Source organism: Phytophthora ramorum (genome assembly GCF_020800215.1).
Source record: "Phytophthora ramorum isolate Pr-102 chromosome Unknown Phyram_PR-102_s0016, whole genome shotgun sequence".
In the NCBI taxonomy this organism is placed as follows: Eukaryota; Oomycota; class Peronosporomycetes; order Peronosporales; family Peronosporaceae; genus Phytophthora; species Phytophthora ramorum.
In genome coordinates, this window is record NW_027150662.1 from 531,870 (window position 1) to 553,809 (window position 21,940).

Consider the following 21,940-nt stretch of genomic DNA (forward strand, 5'->3'; position numbering starts at 1 on the left):
CTAGATCAAGATCTATATTACTCTCGCTTCCACAAAAGCAAGCGCGTCAAACGCTGCGGCTTCAAGCAGTGAGTGAGTGCAAATAGGGGTGGAGCTACATGCAGGAAATTCAGTCACCAGTGCAGCTTTTGGAGAACTCGGAGACGGAGTTCTCTCCACGGGCTGTTTATGTGGCATTCACTAGGCTCGTCGTGCGGCCCACACGCTATGAATGCCTGCATCGTAGCCACGATATATTTCGTAGTCGGCACAAGTTTCTCCACGCATCTTTCACTAATTTATTGGCGCACTTTTGATGAGTCTTCGTTGCTCTAGTCGGGTGGCGTACTGCATTATTTTCGCGACTGCAATCTGCTCACAGACGCGTTAGCATCAATGTTGTGTTTTCTGCTCTCTGTGGTATTAGCGACGCCACCTTCTTGCTGGTGAATACGTCCTCCTATAATATCATATCAGTGTAGGAAACAGCGGTGGCTGAAGGTACACAGTACGAGTCGGCCAGCCAAGTCTGCGACCAAATACAGATACAGCATCCCCCGCTATGAACCCGTTCGCGAGTGCCAGATGCGATGTTTACGTCCACATCGGGCTAATAATCGTCATGTAAGGAAACGGGGGAGAGGCTGTTTGCCTATCCTTTCTGCACGACGACATTAAATGGCTTCGTTCGCTCATGCCGCGGAAGAGCGGAGCTCCCTGCTTTGGGAGCTGCGCTTATAAATCCGCGTGTTGATTGATAATTACCCTCTCGATATCCATATCTCTTACCGTAGCTCTCGCACCCGCCCACTTCTGGGGAGTCCATTTATCTACAAGCTTTCCTGCCCTTTATGCTTCCAATTGACTGTTTGGGCATCCATCGTGTTCGCTGTACTGGTGATTGCACCTTGCACCGCTCGGCGCAAACTCAACTCGTTGGCTCTTCCTCCTGTGTCTGAGTGTCCTGGAAGCCCATCAGATGGCCATCCAACATGGCGATGAAACGTTCGTACTCCTCGAGCTTCTGCTTGAAGCCAGTCATCTGTTCACGCAGCTCGTGCATCTCCTGCCGCACGGTCTTGTATTTCTCCTGCAGCTCGACCAGTCGAGTCTGCTCAATCTCGGTGCTGCCGGGCTCGCTCTTCACCGCCACGCTCTCAACTTGCTTGCCTTGCTGCTCCCTCATCAACTTAGCAGCAAAGAGCTGCTTGTACTCGAGCTCAAGCGCTTGCGCGGTTGTCTGCAACTCCAGTAGATTTCTCTGTGCTCGCAAAGTACACCCATGCCCAATCAGTCGATCGAGCTAGCAACGTCCAAACTCTTCCACCATTGCAGAGCTCTTACCTTCTTCCGCTCGCGGGACTTTCGCTTGAGGTCGCGCTGCTTACGCCGTCGCTCCACCTCCGCAGCATCTAGCTCCGGGCTGCCTTCACTTTTGGGTTGCTGGCTCGCCATGCTCGTTGCTCGCCAGAGAAAGTAGCAGAATGACCCACGCTACGCCACTCCAGCCAGGTGCCAGCGTCAGCATGCCAGATGCAACCGAGTCGCGGAAGAAAAGGACGCGTTGCCCCGAGCTCGCGCGAGACGTTTCGCATGTGCTCGCGGCGGCGTCTTGCGACCCAAAGCTGCGCATTGGTTTACTACTGGCCACAGCGCTCTGCACCGATGCAAGCGCTCGAGCTGGATTCTCTCGGCTAGCATCGACGCGAGATTGAAAAAAATACACGCGATGCGAGCGGAAGATTTGCCCCCACCTCTGTGATTTGATACTTTGCGCAGTAAATCGAAACGATCAATACATTCCCCCGATCAGTTGACCTGCAATAACACATAATGAAGCGGCGTGAGAGCCCATCAAAAGCCTCCACTCAAATCGCTGCAGCACGCCGAACGGAACGCCGGCGGACAAGGGCCGCCGACAGGCCGCGTTTCTTTTCATTTTCGGCGCTGCTCTCGTCGCGCCAACCCAGCTTAAGCGCCCAGCTGTTGCTCAGAACTACAGCTCGCATGCGACCCGCGCAAATGAGCATCAGTACGTGTACGGTTGCTCCAACTTTCGTGTTGACATGGCTGGCTGGCTACCGTTGTTGAATTCCACCGTGGAATTTCTACCCTATCGGAGGAAAAGTGTTCAACAGCGACATGTAAAGAGCCACGTGATCGGCGTACACTTGGTCCGGCTTGCTCATGCGGCGGAACACACGTTTAGTCGAAGCTGTCCACATTGTGCTCGATTCAGCGTTGGTGTACCTATCTGTCAAAGAGCCCGTCTTATCTACTCTCGGAGAGGTCGCGCCTGACCGCTGCAGAGCTCCAGGCTCAATGTGCCCTCCTTCCTTAGGAAATACTAGTAGGACGCTCCTCGCCGTTCGTGTGCCACAAACTTGCACACTCGTCCTTGCAGTTGTTTGCGCAGCCATTATTATACAAAAGCGCGGGTATGTATGTACCTGGACATGTACGACGACTGCAGTACTGCGGCGAGTTGACTCAATTGCCGAGGTGTGTGACACTGAGGCACTTGTGGTGTTGTTGCAAAATCCGAAGCGCAATCCCCAATCTGACGAGAGGCCCCTAAGCTTACATGTATAATACATGTACCAGATCAAATTTTGGTAGACATGCATGCCATCACCAGCAACTTGTGGCCTGCAATCCTCTTAGATTATGTCCACAGCGGCATGCATGTAAGCACCAGAGTCTGGGTGTATTGTAGTATTGCACACAGCCTTTGACCGTGCTTACAACGTCTCTTTTTCACTCGTATTTGTTCTCTTCTGTAGCTCTCTTCCTGTTGAATATGGTAAGCTTACGTATCTCCTTGAAAAGTGGTGTCAACATGTGTTTTTAAGTTGAAGCGGTCTGTGAACTGAGGGCTCTTTTCGTAGAGCTGGGATAACCACCAGTCATTTTCGTGGTAGAAGATAATTATCACTTGCATTCCCTCAGATAATATCTAACCCTCGCAAATACGAGAAAATGACGTATACCGCGTAAAGCATCAGCAGGAACGCGCAAGCAAGCGGATATAGCCTCCAGCGCGAGGTAACCAGCACGGCCACCACGAAAAGCAGCACAGCAAACAGAATCGCGATCGAGATATCCAAGTCGTTGCCTGACACAGGTACGGTCTCACCATAGACGAGGTTCGACAGGAGAAAGGGAAGTCCCAGACCGAACAAAATGTCGAACACATTGCTGCCGAGCGCATTAGACACAGCCATGTCGCCGTGACCATCGCGGGCGACCAGGATAGAGCTCAGCGCATCTGGAATGGACGTGCCCGCAGCAATAATTGTGAGCCCCATGAGCGCCGACGGGATGCCAGTAATGCAACCGAACTTCGTCCCGAACTCGACGGTATAGTGCGAGAGCACACCAATCCAGGCGATGGAGATCACGAAGGTCGCCGAATAGCCTGGTGCTGCAGAAAATGCAGGGTAGCGGCAGTCTGGAATCGTGATGCGAGCCAAAGCCACGATGGGCCACGTGAACACAAACCACATTTTGGCCAGCATACCTGGAGGTGGAACCAGCACAACGTCAAAGTAGTTTGGCAACTTCTCCTGCTCGTCCTCCACCTCCGTCACGTCGCTCGACTGTTCTTGCGGACTGCGTAATGGTGAGATAGTTTTCACAGCAACCTTTCCAGTGGAACTGGGTGCTTCAACATCCACGAGTTCGCCCGTTGAATTCGTGCGCTGGAGCAATTGCTGTGCCTGGAACATGCGATACTTGGAGCGTAGCATGGGGTTCATTTTGTCTTGCTCGCCTAGGAAGCCGCGGCTGTGCGATCGTCCCTCTTCTTCCAGCGACTGCTGCACGTCGCCCGTGGTCACGATCACCTCTGCGGTCGACGTAGTGTTCGATGCGGACGCGGTCGTCATCTTCATTTTCTCCTCCTCCAGTTCTACATCTGGGCGCTTGCAGCAAAAATTAACCACCCGATCGTTGAACGCCATGTAGCCGATATAGCTCGCGTACGAGCAGACCATGATGACCGAGTCCAGCACGTCGATGGTGCCGTCCCACACGGCGAAGGCCAGCACAGCGATCGCCCACGTGTACCACATCGAGTCGCGCAGCAGCGGTCGCCAGTCGAGCTTGAGCACTTGACCCGCTAGCAGTCCCGACAGCGAGATGATGATGAGGATATTGAAGATGGCCGAGCCCACGATGGTGCCGACGCCCAAGCTCTCCGCTGGCTTCTTGAAGACGTTGTCGGCGAGAGACACGAACAGCTCGGGGGCGGACGAGCCGGCGGCCATGAAGGTAGCTCCAGCCACGTCGGGTGACAGCGCCAACGCGTCGGAGATTTTCTCCAGCGCAGACACAAAGTAGTCGTCGCAAATGATGGCGAGCGACACGAAGATGTAGCCCAGCGCCATGATGTACAGCACGATGCCCCCGTCCGTCTCCCAGCTCGCTAGCTCGCCGCAAGAGTCCGAGGAGGAGGAGGACGACGACGACGACGAGACTTCAGTCAGCGTGCGGGGGGTGGGGCCAGAGGCGGCCAGCACGCGGCGACTCATGGCCACCAACCCCGTGACGCAGCCAGCGACGACGACTGCTACGCCCACCGTCTGACGCGTCAGCCTTCGGAGACGCCGCCGACGCTGCTGCTGTTGGGCTGTCATGGAGTGCGGATTGAGGAATGGCCTGGACACTCCCCTGGCACAGCGGGAGGTTCAAATCAGGAATAGTTATTATAGTGTGGATTTTAAGTTAGAAAACGGCCCCACCGACATCGCACATTTCGACTGAGCTGGCAGCGACGCGGTTATCTGTTTGCAGGTGTTGGTCCTGTTGCTCAAAGCACATGGGCCGGATTGTCGTCTCGCCCTGGAGCTTTGGGCTGGTAACGCTGGCGACAAGAAAGCCGTTGACACATGCACCGCCCAGAAAACCTGGGTCGCCAGTGAAGAGCCGCCTGTATTTTCATTTCCGAAAGCGCGTTGTACATCAAAGCCCCGCATCGCATTCTCCCGAACGGAACGTGGAACGCCCCGCACAACCCCACCACACCACAGAGATCCTCACTTCTCCACGTGAGCGATGCAACGCGGCTGTGTATCTGTGACGATCGCCTTCCTGTTTGTATCCTCCGCCGCAGCGTCCCTTCAGGGCAACTCGGCGCTCATTACCGGCACCGCCATGGACCCGAGTAGCATCGTCAACGGCCAATTTGCTGCAGTGCCCGCTATCACCAGCGCATCGAGTCCCAGCGACACCGTGGACTGGCTCGTCGGTATGGACGAAATCTTCACGCGTGTGGCCACGGGGGGACTAAGCTCGCTGCCACCAAACGGATTCTCAGCGATCAAGACGATGGAATCGGATATTGCGTCCACCCCAAAACTCATCAACGACGCGCAAGTGTTGAAACATTTGCTGCACGTGTTGCCGTCACTCTGGGACATCGGCTTCTGGTACAGCCCTGTAAGCGAGTGGAAGCTCGGCTTCGGCTGTATCTTCAACAAGGCTGTTACGGTCGCCAAGGCCGCCGCGGACGACAGCTGCTACGACGCGGCTGTGAACGCCACCTCGCTGATCATTCGCTTCACTAAGGACAACGTCTTCTGGAACGGCCAAGACCATGGCGACAGCGTGGAGCTGCAGGGTCAGAACAAGGACTACTTGGCGTATTTGCCCGACTTGGTGAAGCTTTTGTCGAAGAACGAGAACTTCGCCATCACCGAGTCGAAGCTTCGCACCTTCATGGCAACGAAAATGCCTTCCAAGACCGATGGCATGGACATGGCAGTTGCATTTCCGATTTACGTCGACACGCGCAAGTACAAGGCACAGGACGCTGCCGCACTGAACAATTTTATTTGTAGCAGCTAACGCAGTATCACCGCGTTCTCGCCTGACGATCAAGCGCATTTTCTTCTTCTACTGCAGTAAAAAGAAAACACGAGCTCATTGTTTGTGCACGGTGTTGCGAGCGGGAAGTCAACGCTTCAAGGTGGTTTTCCTGCTGGCTTTGCCATGATGACGGGCACTAGTTTCCTTGCACTTTGCAAATGTGGCATTTTATTAAATATGTGCCTTCATGCGCACGACGGTAGTTCGCTGTCTAAACTATGGTAGACGTCCGTCTGCAGTCACACCCAATAAATAGCGCCCGCCACGAGGGCATCTGCGGCACTTGTGTGTTTCTTCACGGTCCTGACGCGTCCTCGATGATAACTTCATTCGTTCAAAATTTGCTTACACGATCTCGTGGTCACGAGGCACCACGTCCTCCTTCTTCTCCTCCTCCTCTTCTTCAGCGGTGACAGCTGACCGTCGACCAGTCCGCACCGCCGCGTTACGTGGTTGCTCGTTCTTGGGCGTGGGTGGCACCAACTCGTACACAGACTCCTCGTCCGAGTCGTTTGATAGATCCGACGCGTTCGAGAACGCAGCGTTGGACTCGTCCACGCGGTCGTTAATCTCCACGACGCGAATGTCAAACGGGACGTTGGGAGCCGAGTTGGCTCGGTTGATTGGGGCGCTGCTGGCCGACGCAGAAGCTGCCGGCTGGGTCTGCTGGCGGCGGTATTGCGCCGCCTGGATCTGCGCCAGCTTGTGGTGCAGTTGGTCATCGTCACCGCCGCCGCGTTTGACGTCCTCACGCCACGACGCGAGACGCAGCGACAAGCGCGAGCGTCGCGCCTGGTACATGCGGTAGGCCCCGTTGATGCCCACGCTTTCGCGCTGCGGCGGCGCCTCCAGCTCCCGCAGCGTGCGTAGATCGGCCTCGTCGTAGTGCACGCTCCGTGCGCAGACGTCGCTGCAGTCTTTGCAGCAGAAAGTGTCCCGCAGCCGCTCGCGGTAGGCCGCGTTCCGCCAGAGCATGAGCAGGAAGGGCGAGAGACCGATCACGAGCAGCAGCACGAAGATGAGGTACTGCAGCAGGTTGTGTGTGGTGCTGTTGTCGCTGTCGGCCATGGCGTGGCGTCTGGAATGTGTGGCTTGCTCGGTCGCGTTGAATTCGGGAAATGGCACGAGTCCAGGCACCCTGCAAGTGCACCTGGGGTCCCGCGCGTGCTGTAGACGTGCAGCGAGTCAAGGTCCGCCGGGAACTCGAGTTCGCATGCTGGATAAAAGGCTACGTGACTGGGAAGTGGTGATTTATAATACTGATGCTGCTTGAAATGGATCCATGTTGAGATGCAAGAGGACAGGATATGCTATTCGTTGGGCTCCGGGAAAGAATCGGCCCATCACGCGGGTTTATACCGCCCATGTGCACTCGTCGAGAGCCACTCGAATCGTGAGTCATGATGGCGCCACCGACACGGCAGCGCGGGCAGATTGGCTGTAGACAGCCATGCTCGTGCGATTCTCGCTTGCTGCGATGAAAAAGCCACCTGCTCAACTGCTGTGCTGCAGCTGATATGGCAATGGTTAGCACATGGACCGGGATTTGTTCTCAGTGAGCACTCGCACTGCTGCTCATCAGAGCTGCCCACCTCTCTATGCTTTCAAAGCTACTCCAGAGCCACAAACAGGAAGAGAGAGGATCAAGACCGACCAAACCTTCCGCTCGAATAGCGATGCAATAGTAGTTGCTGAACTTCAACCAGCCTCACATGCAATTTGCATGATGCAAATGCCTTTCCTCAATCTCTATTACCAACGCTGCTGTTGTCAGACTGGTCTCGCTGTCTGTCTGTCTGTCTGTTAGCAAGCCTTCGCAAGTGGTGAAGTTCACCAGCGGTTCGTGGTGAACCACGCGAGCCGTCTTGCGACTTACCAGGATATATTCCTATACTGGCAACTTCAAGGTCAAAAAGACGCGCGAGGCACAAAAATACGCCAAGTCGCCGCGACCATCAAGATCGCCGAGACAGCACTCTAGCTTTTCGCTGGCAGACGTTGCGACTCGCATTATAATACACTCGATGCGCGGACCAAACCGCTATCGCAGAGATGGCAGCAACTATGCAGACCACATAGCAAAGTCAGATTGGCTTATACTCGACGCCATTCATCGTTAATAGAGAGAGAGCCATCGCATAGTGTCAACTGTGTGCTTCTCCGTGGCTGTAGAGGATTGGACTTGTTTCTCGTTTTTCGAGGTGCTGCCACACATGTACGCTGTTGCGTATCCTCGTGAGTGCGTACTGGCCGGTGTTATCTTGGCATGCATCGGCGGACTCAGTTTCTTCCTCGGTAACATTCGCCTGAGGATGCAGCTAAACCGCAGCAATGGCAACTGCGGGAATACAACGCTGAAAGTATAATACATGTACACAGAGCAGTGCTACTAGACTAAGATGACTCATTTATCCTACGAGAACTAACTATCCCACAGGGCACGGGGTGAGCCCACCGCACACAACTCAGAAGGTCATCCAGTCCTGCAAACACTACACAACCAAGCGTTCGTGAACGCAGCGATGGCGAGTGCCAAGTGGAATTCCATGCAGGACGTTTTTCTAAATACAATACATGTACCGCTTCAAATTGAATCGGAGCAAGTTCCATATTGCGCGGCTGAGCAAACCGGAGACATCGCACGTGAATGCTGTGGCACCAGCGCTCTCCATCCATACCAGCGACGTTGAACAGCATATCGAACATTCGTACGCAGATTCATGCCCGGGTAAGCGAGTACGAAGGCTCGATACAGAGAGCGAATGTTTCAATCTTGCGCAGGGTCGAGTGTCTTCGCAGGTAAAGCCATCGTGTCGAATGTTTGTCGACTTTCCGGTAGCTCCGTTGCCAGTGTCGGAACCTCTTCATTGATCACGGAACTCTTGGGGAATCCCACCATACCAAACTTGATCACGCCTTTATCCTTCACTCGCATGTCCACCTCTTCCAGCACCTCCATGGCAGTCTTTGCCACATGCTCAAGCAGCTCGACACGAGAGAGCACCGCTCGCTTCGCGTCACTGACGCCTCAATACACCCCGCTGTTCACAGCTAGTCCGGCAGCTCACGATTTCTGCTCAGGTTGACGCCACCGTCTGCGAAGTGTCCTTAGCTACCGTCTTTGTGGGTTGGGGCTCGGCGCAGGATTGCCATCGCGCGTCTCCTCCACGGCGAAACAGCGACCGAGAGCCCGCTTCACGCCGAGCAGGAAGCAGCGCTGCCCGCTCACGAACGAATGCGAATGCCGCCGGCCGCCGTCACGCTCCGGGCTTGAACCTCGGCGCAAGAGCCTAACTCAGCTTGTGATGGCCTGATGACAAGTTCAACTGGGCATTGACGACGGCATCCACTTTCGTCGACAGAGCGCGGCGTTTCCAAATTACGGTGCAATCCCCGATCGACTGTCCGCTCTGCGGTGGATCACCTCTGTGGATACCTTCACTGCCATACTCGAGCTATAAGCCTAACTTCGAGCTCACCGTGTTTTGCAAATACAGTTTGCGCCCTGTCTTTGTATTTTCGGCGATCTCTCTTGAACTTCGGAGCCCATCTCCCTTTCCTTTGATCTTCAACAACGACGTGAATGCGTCACCAGTTAAAATGTTAATAATGGGTCCGTTGCTACGTTTTTGGAGCCCATATATCGACTTGCTCTGCGATCAAGAGGACCATTTCCCTACGCTGCTTTACATACGCCGTCCTTCACGTTCGCTTCCTGTTACTGGTGTGCCATCATGGCACACTACCATGGCGGCTCGCAACGGTAACTTACATCGAGGACCGAGACTATTGTAGGACGCACAAGTCATCGCACTGCTCGGCGAACCTTTGCTGCATTATGGGTTCAACGTGTCGATATCTTGGGCCCAAATTGCAAACTATGCCCATATTGAAACCCCTATAATCAGCAGCCAATCCCCTCCTCCCTCGTCAACCTGACAGGCATCATTCGCCATGTGGCCTCGCCTGAGCCGATCGGGCTCTGCCACCGCTGCTCGGCACGTCCGACTGCCCTCACTTCGCAAGTGTCTTCGTGCAGCTCAAGTGGATTCTATTCCTCCGCCTTCGCGCTCTTTCTCCTCCACCATGGCCCCCGCTGCGTCTTTCGTGGGCGCCATCGACCAGGGCACCACCAGCTCGCGCTTCATCGCGTTCGACCACAGCGGCAACATCGCGGCCACGTACCAGATGGAGCACAAGCAGATCTACCAGCAGCCAGGCTGGTGCGAGCACGACGCCGACGAGATCACGCGCAACGTCGATACGTGCGTGCGTGAGGCGCTGACCCAGGGAGGCATCGCGCTTTCGCAGCTGCAGGCCATCGGCATCACCAACCAGCGCGAGACGGCGCTCATCTGGGACCGCGTGACGGGCAAGCCGCTGTATAACGCCATCGTTTGGCACGACACGCGCACGACGGAGATCGTGCACCGCCTCAAGAACGGTGAGGGTGAGGGCTTCCTGGGCACGGGCGGCGACCGCTTCCGCGCCGTCACGGGTCTGCCCATCGCCACGTACTTCTCGGCCGTCAAGATCATGTGGATGCTCGAGAACGTGCCCGGTCTGCGCGCCAAGGCCGAGGCCGGCGACGCGCTCTTCGGAAACATGGACACATGGCTCATCTGGAAGCTCAGCGGCGGCGTGGACGGCGGCGTGCACGTGACTGACGTGACCAATGCCTCGCGCACGAACCTCATGCGGCTAGACACGCTCCAGTGGGACGACGAGATCCTCAAGTGCCTCAACATCCCCAAGTCGCTGCTGCCGGCTATCCGCTCGAGCTCGGAGGTCTACGCCTCGGGCCACAAGGACAGCGTGATCTCCGGCATCCCCATCTCGGGCGACCTGGGCGACCAGCAGGCGGCTCTCTTCGGCCAGACGTGCTTCTCCCCCGGCGAGGCCAAGAACACGTACGGAACGGGCTGCTTCTTCATGATGAACACGGGCACCAAGCCGACACCCTCCACCAAGGGGTTGCTGACCACCATGGGCTACAAGATCGGCGACCAGCCGGCCGTGTACGCGCTGGAGGGTTCCATTTCGTACGCTGGATCGCTTGTGCAGTGGCTGCGTGACAACCTCAAAATGATCGACAGCGCCCCCCAGGTCGAGGAGTATGCCAAACAGGTCAAAGACAACGGCGGCGTGTACCTCGTGCCGGCGTTCTCCGGTTTGTTCGCGCCTCGCTGGCGTGACGATGCGCGTGGCGTCCTGGTCGGCTTGACCTCCTACGCTACTCGCGAGCATATTTGCCGTGCTGCGCTAGAGGCCACAGCCTTCCAGACGCAGGAGGTGGTTGCCGCAATGGAAGGCGACAGTGGTGTGCACCTCACCAAGCTCAAGGTGGACGGTGGAATGGTGGGGAACCAGACGCTGATGCAGTTCCAGTCGGACGTGCTTAACGTGCCCGTGGTGCGCCCCGTAGTGGCTGAGACGACGGCACTTGGCGCAGCGTATGCTGCTGGTCTGGCTGTGGGCTTCTGGAAGACGGTGGAGGAGCTGCGCGAGAACTGGCAGGTGAGCGCAACGTGGAACCCGGACATGGAGGCCGAGAAGCGTGGCCACTTCATCCACCAGTGGAACAAGGCCGTCGAGCGTACTCTCAACTGGGAGGAGAACGAGTGAATCGCAGACCCTCTGACCAGCAGTAGATTATGATGCGGGCTAGTGCCAAGGTTTTGCAAGCAGGATAACGCAGGAGAGCAAATGTCAGGTGTGGTGTATATGTATATTCCGGCAGAATGGTGGACGTGTTTGGTTCGTGTTACATGCACAGCAGATTTACATCTGCTACAAAGGCAAATCTAAAATCAACTTATCCGGCAGTCAACTTATCCGGAAGACATTCGCTGTCGACTAGCAAGTTGAAGCGACGCAACAGTTGCTGTTCATAGTTTGGGCGCTGTCATTGCCGGCGTTGCAGTTGACACGGAGACGTTGTACTTCTCCAGCAAACTTGAGAGCCGCTCGGCCGAGTACTCCCACCGAGGAGCTTTCGCTGCCGCCTCAGCTGGAGGCTGCAACTTGGAAGGAGGGAAAGTGGGTTTCGGAAGCTGGTGCTGCAATGGGAACATGGTGAACTGCTGATTATCGACGTCTTCTGCTACCGGACACAGCGGTGCAGAGAAGCCCGAGCTCCCAGCTTCGTCGGCAGCGAACTCGTGCGTATCGTCTTGTGGCAGTACATCTTTCGTCAGCTCGACTGCCCACGACACGGGTTTGATCTCAGCTGTTAGCGGACCAGAGTGCTCGATCATGCGGCGCGGAGGCTGCAATGACAGAGGAGACGGGATGGCCCGCTTGCTGACCGTCTCGGTATTTCCTCGAGAATGAAAATCGTCAAACTGATTGCTCGAGTTCTGCTGCTGAGGCTTCGCTATAGTGTAGCGCTTCTGCTCCTCTAGTGGGCGGAGCTTCATAGTCTTTGGAGCAGGACTCTTGCCTTGTTTGTATGCGTTCTGCTGGTTCTTGTTGCGACGTACTATCATGATCTGAGCGTTGGTGTCCGGTGTTTGCCTGCGTGTCATTATGCTGCTAGGCGTAATTGCAGCAGCAGGTTTCGGGAAGGGCAAGCGTCGGGGCTTGCGGCCTTCGATGAGAGGCGAGAGGTCCTGCGAGTAGCAAATCATCATCTGCCGTCCACGCTCCCATAAACTCGTTGAGTGCGCCTCTGCAGAGCTAACGTCGTCGTTGTTCATGCTAGCGTGTGCATGGGGGGTCTCCGCGTGTTTGACCATCGGCATCACGACATAAGGCAGAGCCAGCTCGGTAGCGTCGAGATCGACCGCACGCTCGGACGTTTGACGTTGGAGTGGCGTGTCCACCTTCGGTGGTTTTGGCCTCTTCTTCTTGGGCTTGTCCACACCAGCTTCCTGCTCCGAACGATCAGTGAGCTCCTCCACTTGGAACTGCTGGAACTTGAGCTCTTCTTCGCGCTTGCGGCGCTCCTGGATCATCAAAAAGTGCTTCCGCCGTTGCCGTGCCAGCTCCCGTTCGGCCACGAGAGCCTCCTCCTTTGCTTGTCTTGTTGCCTGTAGACTCTCCCTTTGCTGCCTTAGGATTTCTTGCTGACCCCGCAGTAGCTGCAGTTGGTCCTGGCATTTGGCCTCTGCCTTCACGAGAAGACTCAGCTTCGGCAGTGGCGACAGCATTCCACATCCACCAACCGAGTGTGTCACCGGCGAATTGCTGCTCTTGCATCGGAGGAGGCACGACGCACACAGTAGATCGGGCTCATGGGCGTCGTCGCAACCTTCCGGTGGCGATTCCTGAGGCGATGGCAGCAGGCGGAAGCAGCCGATGCAGCAGTTCTGCTCGCCATCTCCTTGCGCGTCTGCTGCGGCAGCTTCCACGCGCAAATTGTCTGCAGCGTTCATACTCCTCGTGATGGCTACTTGGACCTCCTGTTCCCAAGGCCCATCCTAATTATAGGGCAGCATGCTGAGCAACGTCATTGATGTCGCCCCACGCAAGCCTCGATTCGGAGCCGTTTAACAGCGCCGAACCCTGCGAATCACGGGAATACACATCGCCAGTCGAGTCCAATCTTCAACCTTACCTTGAAGTTCACTTCCTGTCGGGTTTAAGGATCGCTATTGCCTCCGCAACGGCCATTGACTCGGACTTTCAATTCAAAAGTCACTCAACAGAGGGTTCCTTGTCATCTAAGGTCAGTAACAGCTCCTCTGCTTCCAGCTCCGTGTCACGGGTGGTTTTGCTCAGTCTCCATTTTGCGCTCGAGCCGCCAAGCCTCTGATGTCCACGTCCAACGTGGCCCCGCAGCACCATAGTGATGCTCACTTAGCCCACTTGCACGCTGTGAGGGTAGCTCAGAGGCACGCAGAGCTGCAACAGAGCGTGGGGCTCAAGATCTTGCTGGGCGGCATTGCGAACACGTTATCTGCCGCTGCCACCAATCCGATTGACGTGGTGAAGGTGCGACTGCAGCTGCAAGCGCTGGAGTCGACGGCCATCACGTCCTCGGCAGCCGCCGCTGCTGCTGGAACTGTCGCACCGACGCGGTACCTTGGCTTTGGCCATGGGCTCAAGACCATCGTGCAGGAGGAAGGCTGGTACGGCCTGGCCAAGGGCTGGCAGGCCTCACTGCTGAGAGAGTTCATGTACTCGGGCATTCGCTTCGGACTGTACGACCAGGTCAAGGAGTTCTACGAGGACCAGGTCTTCCACACGTCCCCCGCAGAGCACAGGCGTACCCCGCTGCACATCAAGCTGCTGGCTGGTGCCACATCCGGCGGCATTGGCAGCGCACTGGTGAACCCCATGGACCTCGTCAAGGTCCGGATGCAGGCCGATCGCACGGGTGCGCGCTACCATAACAACTTCACCTTCGCCTGCCGTCAGATCTACCAGCAGGAAGGTCTCGTCGAAGGCTTCTACCGCGGTGTGGCGCCCACCACGTTCCGTGCCATGGTGCTGACGGCTGCGCAGCTCCCTAGTTACGACCACATGAAGGAGACGCTGCTGACACAGACGTCGCTGGAGGAAGGCTTGACGGTGCACATGATCTCGAGCATGTTCGCCGGTCTCACGGCTGCTACGGCGTCGTCTCCTCTGGACGTGATGAAGACGCAGATCATGAACGAGACGAAACTCGGAGGCTCCAACGTCATGGGACGCGCCTTTATGCGAGTGCTGCGGACGGAGGGCATCCCGGGTTTTTTCAAGGGCTGGCTCGCCAACTGGTTCCGTCTCGGCCCGCACACTATCATCTCGCTCATGGTGTACGAGGAGCTCCGCGCCGCGATGGGTCTGAAGCCGGTGTAGCTCGGCCTTGTGCCGTGTGCGCATTCTAGCAAAAGGCAGACAGTGCGTATTATGAGTGCCAATATCAAACCAACCTGTGCATGACCACTCACCTCGTTGGCGTTTAACAAAACGGGTCCGCGTTTCCAGGCTGCCGGTGAGAGATGCCTATGAGTCATCCCGAACAGATTTACCGGCGGTGCGAGGCCTCACAGCTTTGGCACCCATACGCCGTGCGGCGAGCTGGCACAACTGGAAAGCGAATGACAGTCGACGTAGCCGAGAAACCTCGAACTCGAGCGCTGGGCAACCACATCCGAGTGTGTGACGAAGAGCGACCAGCGGCCAACCAAGCACCAAAATCCAAGCAGAATCTGGCCCGGCTACTCCCGAGCCGTTGTAGGGTGAAGTAGTCAGCGGACTCGAGCGTCATGGCGATCGCTGCCAGCCCCACGATGGTCTCGGCAGTCTCCGTTTGGCCTCCAAGCGCATAGCAGCACCTGGCAGCAGCGTCATCTCCCCCGCTCGCGACCATGTCCACGTCGAGTGCACCTGTGCAGCGTCATGAGAGCACCAAGCTCACGCAAGTTGCGGCGGTGGCCGCTGCCCAGCACAAGGTGGACTGGCAGCAGAGCGTCGGCGTCAAGATCATGCTGGGCGGTCTGGCCAACACCCTCGCGACGGCCGTGACGAACCCCATCGATGTGGTGAAGGTGCGTCTGCAACTCCAGGCGCTGGAGCCCGCGACGGCTGCTGCTGGTGCTCAGACGCGCTACTTGGGCTTCGGCCACGGCCTCAAGACTATCTGGAAAGAGGAGGGCTTTGCCGGCTGGGCCAAGGGGTGGCAGGCCTCACTGCTACGGGAGTACGTCTACTCCGGCATCCGCTTCGGCATGTACGACATCGTCAAGGAGACGTTCGAAGACAAGGTCTTCCACATCCCGGCGGACGAGCGTGCCACCTCTCCGCTGTACATCAAGCTGCTGGCTGGTGCCACATCCGGCGGCATTGGCAGCGCACTGGTGAACCCCATGGACCTCGTCAAGGTCCGAATGCAGGCCGATCGTACGGGTGCGCGCTACCATAACAACTTCACCTTCGCCTGCCGTCAGATCTACCAGCAGGAAGGTCTCGTCGAAGGCTTCTACCGTGGCGTTGCCGCCACTACCTTCCGTGCTATGGCTCTAACTGCAGCACAACTGCCAAGTTATGACCACATGAAGCACACTCTGCTGACACAGACGTCGCTGGAGGAAGGTGTGACGGTGCACATGATCTCGAGCATGTTTGCTGGTCTGATGGCGGCCACGGCGTCATCGCCGATGGACGTGATGAAGACCCAGATCCAAAACGAGTCCAAGAGCGGAGGCTCCAATGTCCTCGGCCGAGCCTTTATGCAAGTGCTTCGCACTGAAGGCGTTCGTGGCTTTTTCAAGGGGTGGCTGCCGAACTGGTTCCGGCTTGGCCCGCACACCATCATCTCGCTCATGGTGTACGAGGAGCTCCGCGCAACGATGGGTATGGGACCTATCTAAGCCTGGGCTCCACAGCACCTCAGTCGTCATCTCTGAGCTGCTTGGCAGACATCAATTATTACCTCAATATACACGTCTTATACCGCAAGTTCACACAACGCTATATTTCTTTTACTATGAAAGACAGTCGCCACTACCACCGAGGGTTCTCAGGAGGTTCCCCGTACCAACTACATGCAGATAGGTATGCTGGAACGCTGCTCAATTGCAGCGCAGCGAGAAAAGCGGCGCAACCACGGCACTCTCCCAGCGCAAAGTCAACAACAGCACCTCGCAGAGCCAAAATTGTTCCCATGGATGCTCTACCAGCACCAGCCCGCCATACGACATTCGGCAGCCGCCCTCTTCGTCTTCAAGCAGTATCCTAGAGAGTACGAGAACGAGATCAATCAAAGCACGGTCTCAAAAGTCATCCTACAGAACAATAGCTTACCAGCGGAAGTCGTCTTGCCACACCTCAGCCTTGCCCACCATGGGAAGCGTGGTGAAGTCGTCCTCGAGCCGCGAAGGATCGAGTCCGTGCACGAGAATAATAATGCCCTTCTCCGTCTCGAAGCGCGTGAGTAAATAAAGGCTCTTGAGCACCACGTCGTGGTCCGCCTGGTTCACTGTGCGCATGCACACGACGTTGTTCATGTCTACATGCTGCACGACATGCACGTTCACGTTCAAGAACACGGAGAAGAACCGCCTCGTGCGCTTCATGTTGGAGGCGAGTTGCCACGTGCTCTCAGCCAGCTCCGACGACGAACGGGTTGCGAAAAACTTGGAGAAACTGAACTCCAATACTCCGTCTCCGAGTCTCCTCCGGTCTGTCCAGCCCAGCGTCGTGCACTTGAGTGGTTTGTGCCGATGCTTTTCAATATCGGCCATGATTCGCCCGTAGGCGACGCGGTTGATCTCGAGGCACTCGTCAATTTGGAACTTGCGCCACACCATGAGCTGTGTGCGCTTGAACACCGCCTCGTCCTCCTCCTCGTCCTCCGCGTGGACGTCCACCAGGTGCTGCAGACTGCCGTAAACCTTGGCGAAGGTCATCTCCCGATCCCGCAGCGACTCATTCTCCTCGTACAGCGCCTTTCGAACGCGCGCCAGCTGCAGCAGCCGCTTCTCACGACTAGCAGGAGGCTCCAATGGGAGCGGCTCGATGGGCTCCAGGTCGCTGAGCGCCTCGAGGTCTTCCAGCGGCTCCAGCGCCATATCCAGCAGCGACTGCGTGTCGGTCTCGCTTAGAGTGTCAGTCAGCGCGTGGAGCGCCGCTCTCCGCTCCTGCGTCTGCAGCAGCCGCTCGTACTCGCCTTCGAGCGTCTCCACCTGCGCCCGCAACTCATTCAGATTCAACTAAAAGACCCTGTTAGCCCTCAGCACCTGAATTATACAGGCCATCAGTTCGATCGCCTACGATTTTCCTGTAATAGCACCGACGAACTTTGAGCCTATTGCGCTCGCGCTGCGCGGGCGTCGCCATCAGAGAGGCAGGAAAGTGACCTCTACAAAAGCGTACGCAGTAGTTCCCTATGAATAAAATAACGGCGTCGCGGCCTGTGATTCACCTCAAAACCTAATACCTCTTCTATCCAGAGCCTCAATACTTTCGACGGGTAATGCCGCCGCTGCATGCCTAAACGCCGTCCACTTGGAGCGCCAAGGCGAATCGAATTCTTCGTGTTGCCGTGGACGTGCGTCTTTGACGTGTCTGCTCGTGGTCCCCATTCACTGGGGCGGCGCAATCTTTCCTGCGTGAGCGAAGCCCTGCGCGTTGCTCTAGCTGAGCGGCTCGCCCAGACCGAGGTTCTGCTCCCAGCGGAGGGCGATCTGGAGGTTCTCGAACAGCCAGAAGGAGCGGCTGCGGTCGCCCATGTTGTTCATGATGCCGCCGTGCACGACCTTGAGCTTCTTCTCCACGTCCTCGCCGACCTCCTCGCTGTTGTTGCTGTCGTCGACAGGTACCTCCTCGATGTTGATCCAGTACATGGACTGCCTCCACTCCTTCTTCTTCTGCAGCGCGATGGCCTCGCTGAACTCGACGTGGAGCGTGTGTTCCTCGCGTCGCAGGCCCTTGCAGATGATTAGGCAACCGGAGTCGTTCGGGTGCGGGATGCGCGTCATGATGATGAGTGCCGTGGTGATCGAGTCCTCGCCCTCTTTCTCCATCGTGCGATACAGCACGTAACTGTTGCTGTCGAACTGTTGCATGATGTGGAAGCGCGTGTGCAGTGCCGGCGCGTACAGCTTCGAGTGCCGCTCAGGTGACGTGAGCGTCTGCCAGGCTGTGTGCGCCACTTCGGACGCGCTCACGTACGAGCTGTGGCGGAAGTTCTTCTCGAAGTAGTAACCGAACGAGTTGTCCTTGGCCACATGGGAGCAGGTCCACCCGAGCGCTGTCTCCGTCGTGATCATGTGGTGGCGACTCGCCAGGAAGGCCTCGAACGTGCGCTGTGCGTCCTGCGCGAACTTGTTGAAGCTCTCGAAGGACATCTCGTCCATGATGAGCATGGGGGTCTGCACTCGACGCTCGTCATCCTCCCCGTCGACGGGCGCGGCGATCGAGTGGTCCATGAGCTGGTAGTTGACGTCGAAAAGTCTCTGGAAGCGGAACGAAATCTTCTCGCGGTCTTCGAACTGCTCGTGGAGCTGCGTGTTCTCCATCCAGAGGCGGTCGCGCAGTCTCGAGAGTTCCAGGTACCTCTTCATGAGGCCTGATGGGTCCTTGGCCGTCTCGGCCTTCTCTCTCTCCGTTTTATCTTCCCACTGGGCCAGCAGGCTGTTGTACTGGTCTCGCAGGTACTCGGTGTGCGCTCGCAGTTCTCCCAGCGTCTCCTGCAGAAAGGGAACCCAGTGCACCACATCGTCAGTTAGTCACCTCCACCCTCCACGCTACAGGCCAGGCCGACCTCCACGTACAATTTTGCGGTAGTACGAACGCTTGACCGAGTCGCGGTTCTTCTCGCGCTTGATCTCGTCGGTGGGCGAGGCCAGCGCCAGCGCTTTGCGGTGGCGGATACCTGTGGTGCTGGGTCCGGCCGTCTTCAGGTTGCGTTTGCGCTTCTTCTGGGACATCTCCTCGGCCAGCATGCTCAGCAGCTGACTCGTGATGTCGTCGTCGTCGTCGATGGTGTTGAGTGGTGGCACCGTCAGATGCAACTCGGAGGACGACGAGGCCTCCTCTGACGAGGACGAGCAGTCGCCGCCGATCTCCACCTTGGGCTCGAACGCGGCGTCGATGTCCAGCTCCAGCGCCGCCATGTCGCTCTCCATGGTCTTCATAATGACTGCTGTGTGTTTCCTGGGCAATTTTACTATGGGAGCCATCAAGAAAGGCGGACCCACATTCGCCAATCATGGGATTTTCTCGAATTTTGGACGAATCAAAAGGGAGGGGGGAGGGCCCAGTTTCTGTAAAGAGACGCATCTCCCCTGCGAAAACGCATCGACATCAGCAACGCGTTTGACGGGAAATATTGGCGAAACGTCACTTCAGGTTTCCCTGCATTTCGCCTGCCCGACGCTCGCTCGCAGGAGATTCTTTGCGCGGCGGGGTTAGCTGGCAGCTGGGGAGCCCTGGCTGGCTGCGGTCGAGTCCGGTGTAGGTTTTATTTGGGCAGCACCAGGCGCAAGCGCTCAACGGGGTGGAAACAGTACGCCTGACTGACTGGCGGCGGCGGCAGCCCAAGCAGCCTGGTTTTCGCTGCACGTCGGCAAAGCAAGCGATTGGCAAGCCGAGCTTCGCGCCTTCCATGCACTTGTCGCCAACAGCAGTGCAGGCGAATCTGGCCGTTCTTGTCTCGAGCGATTGAGCGATTGGCTGCAGGCACAGAGAGACGCGCGACTCGCGATCTTCGGACGCCAAGCGGCGCCGGACAATTGCAGCGAAGGCAGAGCGGCAGTCTCGATCCAAGTTGCCGGAGCTCGTCTTCGAGGTCAGTCACCCGCTATCGTTCTCTTCGAACAGCTGATCGCGCGCGGAACTATATGCCAGCGCTCACGACGACGCCCGCCGTCTCGGCTGATTCACGACAACTCCAGGCCGCACAACAACAGCAAAGGAGAAGGCAAACTCTTCGATTGAAAAGGTTATTCCGCCCACGGTGGTGTGGTGGCCTACAGCTTAAATAAGAGGATCCAGGCCGACAGGCGAGGGGGCCGGCCGGATAAGGACGGCAAAGCAAGGCACGGCACGAGGTGGAGCGCGTCCACTCGCTCCAGAACGACACGACATGGCCGCGCACGGCGACGCTCGGTACAAACACGCTTTCGGTTTGTGGGCACTTCAGCGGCACTCAGTGCGTGGGCTCGTAGAGCTGCTGCAATCTCTGGCGGAAAAGGTGGCGGTCCGCAAGCCGTAGGTTCAGCCGCTGCTGCTCGTCCACGAGCGAGCTGCGCACGTTGGTGAGCTCCGCGTACAGATCCTGCGGAGAGATGCGGCGCTTCCCGTCGCGGAAGGCCTCGGCGGAGTCCTCGTTGCGCTGTTGCCAGCGTTCCAGCACGGCGGTGAACTCGCCCTCGAGCTGAGCCACCTCCTCGCGCAGGCTCTTGAGCGCCTCGCGCTTCTTGTAGTAGCAGCGCTTGACGAAGAGGCGGTTCTTGGCCTGCTTCTCCTCGTTGGAGAGCCGCTTGGAGGAGAGCACTTTGCTGCTGCTGCCGCTGCTGCGCTTCTTGAGCTTCTTGGTCGGGTTGGGACTGGGTTTGCCGAGGTCCGAGGAGGAAGATGACGACGCTGAGGACATCGGCGTGTGCTGCTCCATGGCCATGTCGTCCATGTCGAAGAAGTCGAGCGAGATGGAGAGCGACTGCGGCATGGTCTGCGCGGCAAAGGTGGCGGTGGGGGCGATGGCGGTCATAATGGTTGCTGGAGCCCTGGCGGCGGGTGGAAGAGGGCGGTTGTTGCCGTGACGAGCGAATCCGGGAATGAGCTCTCTCCGCTCGCAGCTCGCGGCCCGCCCCCCACTCATCGGCGCGCGCGAGGAAGCCCAGCGAAAGAAGAAGAGGCTGTCCGGATGAGGGCAGTGGCGACCTTGGAACGTTAACACTTGCGACTTTGGGCGGATACGTACGAGAGAATAAGATTGTGCATCTTCTGTGCGTCCAAGAGTGGCACGGAGTGGCACGGCGTTCGGTGCAACGTCTGAACTGCCGGGTGTCATGCACGACTCGCTCTTGCTTGCCCCAAAGTCTCCGCTGGATGCTGGGACCATCGTCCAGCGCCTTGGCCGCTTCCGGGGCGGGTGTGGCGACTTCGGTGGCCGCAGCGCTCCCTTGACACGAACGTTCACTTTGTGATGGCGCGGTCTCGCTGGTCGCTCGCCTGTCAGAGGTCACGCCGGCCACTTCAATGAGGTTCGGACGGGTGCACGTTTTGACGAGAGTTGGGCGGCATTCTTATTCGCGTGGGACGAGCTGCTCGTGGCTGTGGGTGCACTACAGCACGCGCCAGCACACCACGGGCATGGCCGTGGGGTGCGTCCAGCGCGCCGAGTTCGCGTTGCACTTTCAAATCGGAGGCGCCGACGCACGCCGTCGGATTTCGCAAAGCTCTTTTTCGAGCAAAAGCTGCTTGGCTCGGACGACGGTACAGCCCGCAAAAACACGGCTGCGGCGTGCATATTCGTTTATCGAAAGCGCCGAGGACAGCCGCATTACTGCTGCGAGCGCGGTGGAATGGCCACGCCCTTGGCAATACGAGTCGCCAGCGGCGCTCGCCTCAAACTAGAAAGCGTTCTCGATGCAGCCTGCACTCACGACCGACGAAGAGCTCTCTGTCGCTGTCACGCATCAGGCAATGGATCAACTGATAA

The 21,940-nt window shown here is 57.5% G+C and overlaps 11 protein-coding genes across 11 annotated transcripts; 4 read left to right on the top strand and 7 right to left on the bottom strand.

Annotated features, from left to right (window-relative positions):
* Positions 1-907: 907 nt before the first annotated feature.
* On the bottom strand, positions 908-1,434 carry KRP23_12824 (uncharacterized protein; the record flags this gene model as incomplete). Its single annotated transcript, XM_067883464.1, has 2 exons — positions 908-1,240; positions 1,324-1,434. 2 exons carry the CDS (start codon positions 1,432-1,434, stop codon positions 908-910), a joined length of 444 nt encoding a protein of 147 aa, XP_067738906.1.
* A 1,490-nt stretch (positions 1,435-2,924) lies between these two features.
* Positions 2,925-4,616, bottom strand: KRP23_12825 (Sodium/potassium/calcium exchanger 4; the record flags this gene model as incomplete). Its single annotated transcript, XM_067883465.1, has 1 exon — positions 2,925-4,616. One exon carries the CDS (start codon positions 4,614-4,616, stop codon positions 2,925-2,927), a length of 1,692 nt encoding a protein of 563 aa, XP_067738907.1.
* Positions 4,617-5,034: 418 nt separating this feature from the next.
* On the top strand, positions 5,035-5,826 carry KRP23_12826 (uncharacterized protein; the record flags this gene model as incomplete). The annotated part of the gene is made up of 1 exon (XM_067883466.1): positions 5,035-5,826. The coding sequence occupies one exon, from the start codon at positions 5,035-5,037 to the stop codon at positions 5,824-5,826; it is 792 nt and encodes a 263-aa protein (XP_067738908.1).
* A 366-nt stretch (positions 5,827-6,192) lies between these two features.
* On the bottom strand, positions 6,193-6,915 carry KRP23_12827 (uncharacterized protein; the record flags this gene model as incomplete). Its single annotated transcript, XM_067883467.1, has 1 exon — positions 6,193-6,915. One exon carries the CDS (start codon positions 6,913-6,915, stop codon positions 6,193-6,195), a length of 723 nt encoding a protein of 240 aa, XP_067738909.1.
* A 3,018-nt stretch (positions 6,916-9,933) lies between these two features.
* Positions 9,934-11,472, top strand: KRP23_12828 (Glycerol kinase; the record flags this gene model as incomplete). Its single annotated transcript, XM_067883468.1, has 1 exon — positions 9,934-11,472. One exon carries the CDS (start codon positions 9,934-9,936, stop codon positions 11,470-11,472), a length of 1,539 nt encoding a protein of 512 aa, XP_067738910.1.
* Positions 11,473-11,735: 263 nt separating this feature from the next.
* On the bottom strand, positions 11,736-13,223 carry KRP23_12829 (uncharacterized protein; the record flags this gene model as incomplete). Its single annotated transcript, XM_067883469.1, has 1 exon — positions 11,736-13,223. One exon carries the CDS (start codon positions 13,221-13,223, stop codon positions 11,736-11,738), a length of 1,488 nt encoding a protein of 495 aa, XP_067738911.1.
* Positions 13,224-13,602: 379 nt separating this feature from the next.
* Positions 13,603-14,631, top strand: KRP23_12830 (Mitochondrial substrate carrier family protein ucpB; the record flags this gene model as incomplete). Its single annotated transcript, XM_067883470.1, has 1 exon — positions 13,603-14,631. The coding sequence occupies one exon, from the start codon at positions 13,603-13,605 to the stop codon at positions 14,629-14,631; it is 1,029 nt and encodes a 342-aa protein (XP_067738912.1).
* A 512-nt stretch (positions 14,632-15,143) lies between these two features.
* KRP23_12831 (Mitochondrial substrate carrier family protein ucpB) lies at positions 15,144-16,145 on the top strand (the record flags this gene model as incomplete). Its single annotated transcript, XM_067883471.1, has 1 exon — positions 15,144-16,145. One exon carries the CDS (start codon positions 15,144-15,146, stop codon positions 16,143-16,145), a length of 1,002 nt encoding a protein of 333 aa, XP_067738913.1.
* A 201-nt stretch (positions 16,146-16,346) lies between these two features.
* KRP23_12832 (uncharacterized protein) lies at positions 16,347-17,613 on the bottom strand (the record flags this gene model as incomplete). Its single annotated transcript, XM_067883472.1, has 3 exons — positions 16,347-16,509; positions 16,579-17,486; positions 17,548-17,613. 3 exons carry the CDS (start codon positions 17,611-17,613, stop codon positions 16,347-16,349), a joined length of 1,137 nt encoding a protein of 378 aa, XP_067738914.1.
* Positions 17,614-17,909: 296 nt separating this feature from the next.
* On the bottom strand, positions 17,910-19,403 carry KRP23_12833 (uncharacterized protein; the record flags this gene model as incomplete). The annotated part of the gene is made up of 2 exons (XM_067883473.1): positions 17,910-18,965; positions 19,050-19,403. 2 exons carry the CDS (start codon positions 19,401-19,403, stop codon positions 17,910-17,912), a joined length of 1,410 nt encoding a protein of 469 aa, XP_067738915.1.
* A 1,022-nt stretch (positions 19,404-20,425) lies between these two features.
* On the bottom strand, positions 20,426-20,986 carry KRP23_12834 (uncharacterized protein; the record flags this gene model as incomplete). Its single annotated transcript, XM_067883475.1, has 1 exon — positions 20,426-20,986. The coding sequence occupies one exon, from the start codon at positions 20,984-20,986 to the stop codon at positions 20,426-20,428; it is 561 nt and encodes a 186-aa protein (XP_067738916.1).
* Between the last annotated feature and the right edge of the window lie 954 nt (positions 20,987-21,940).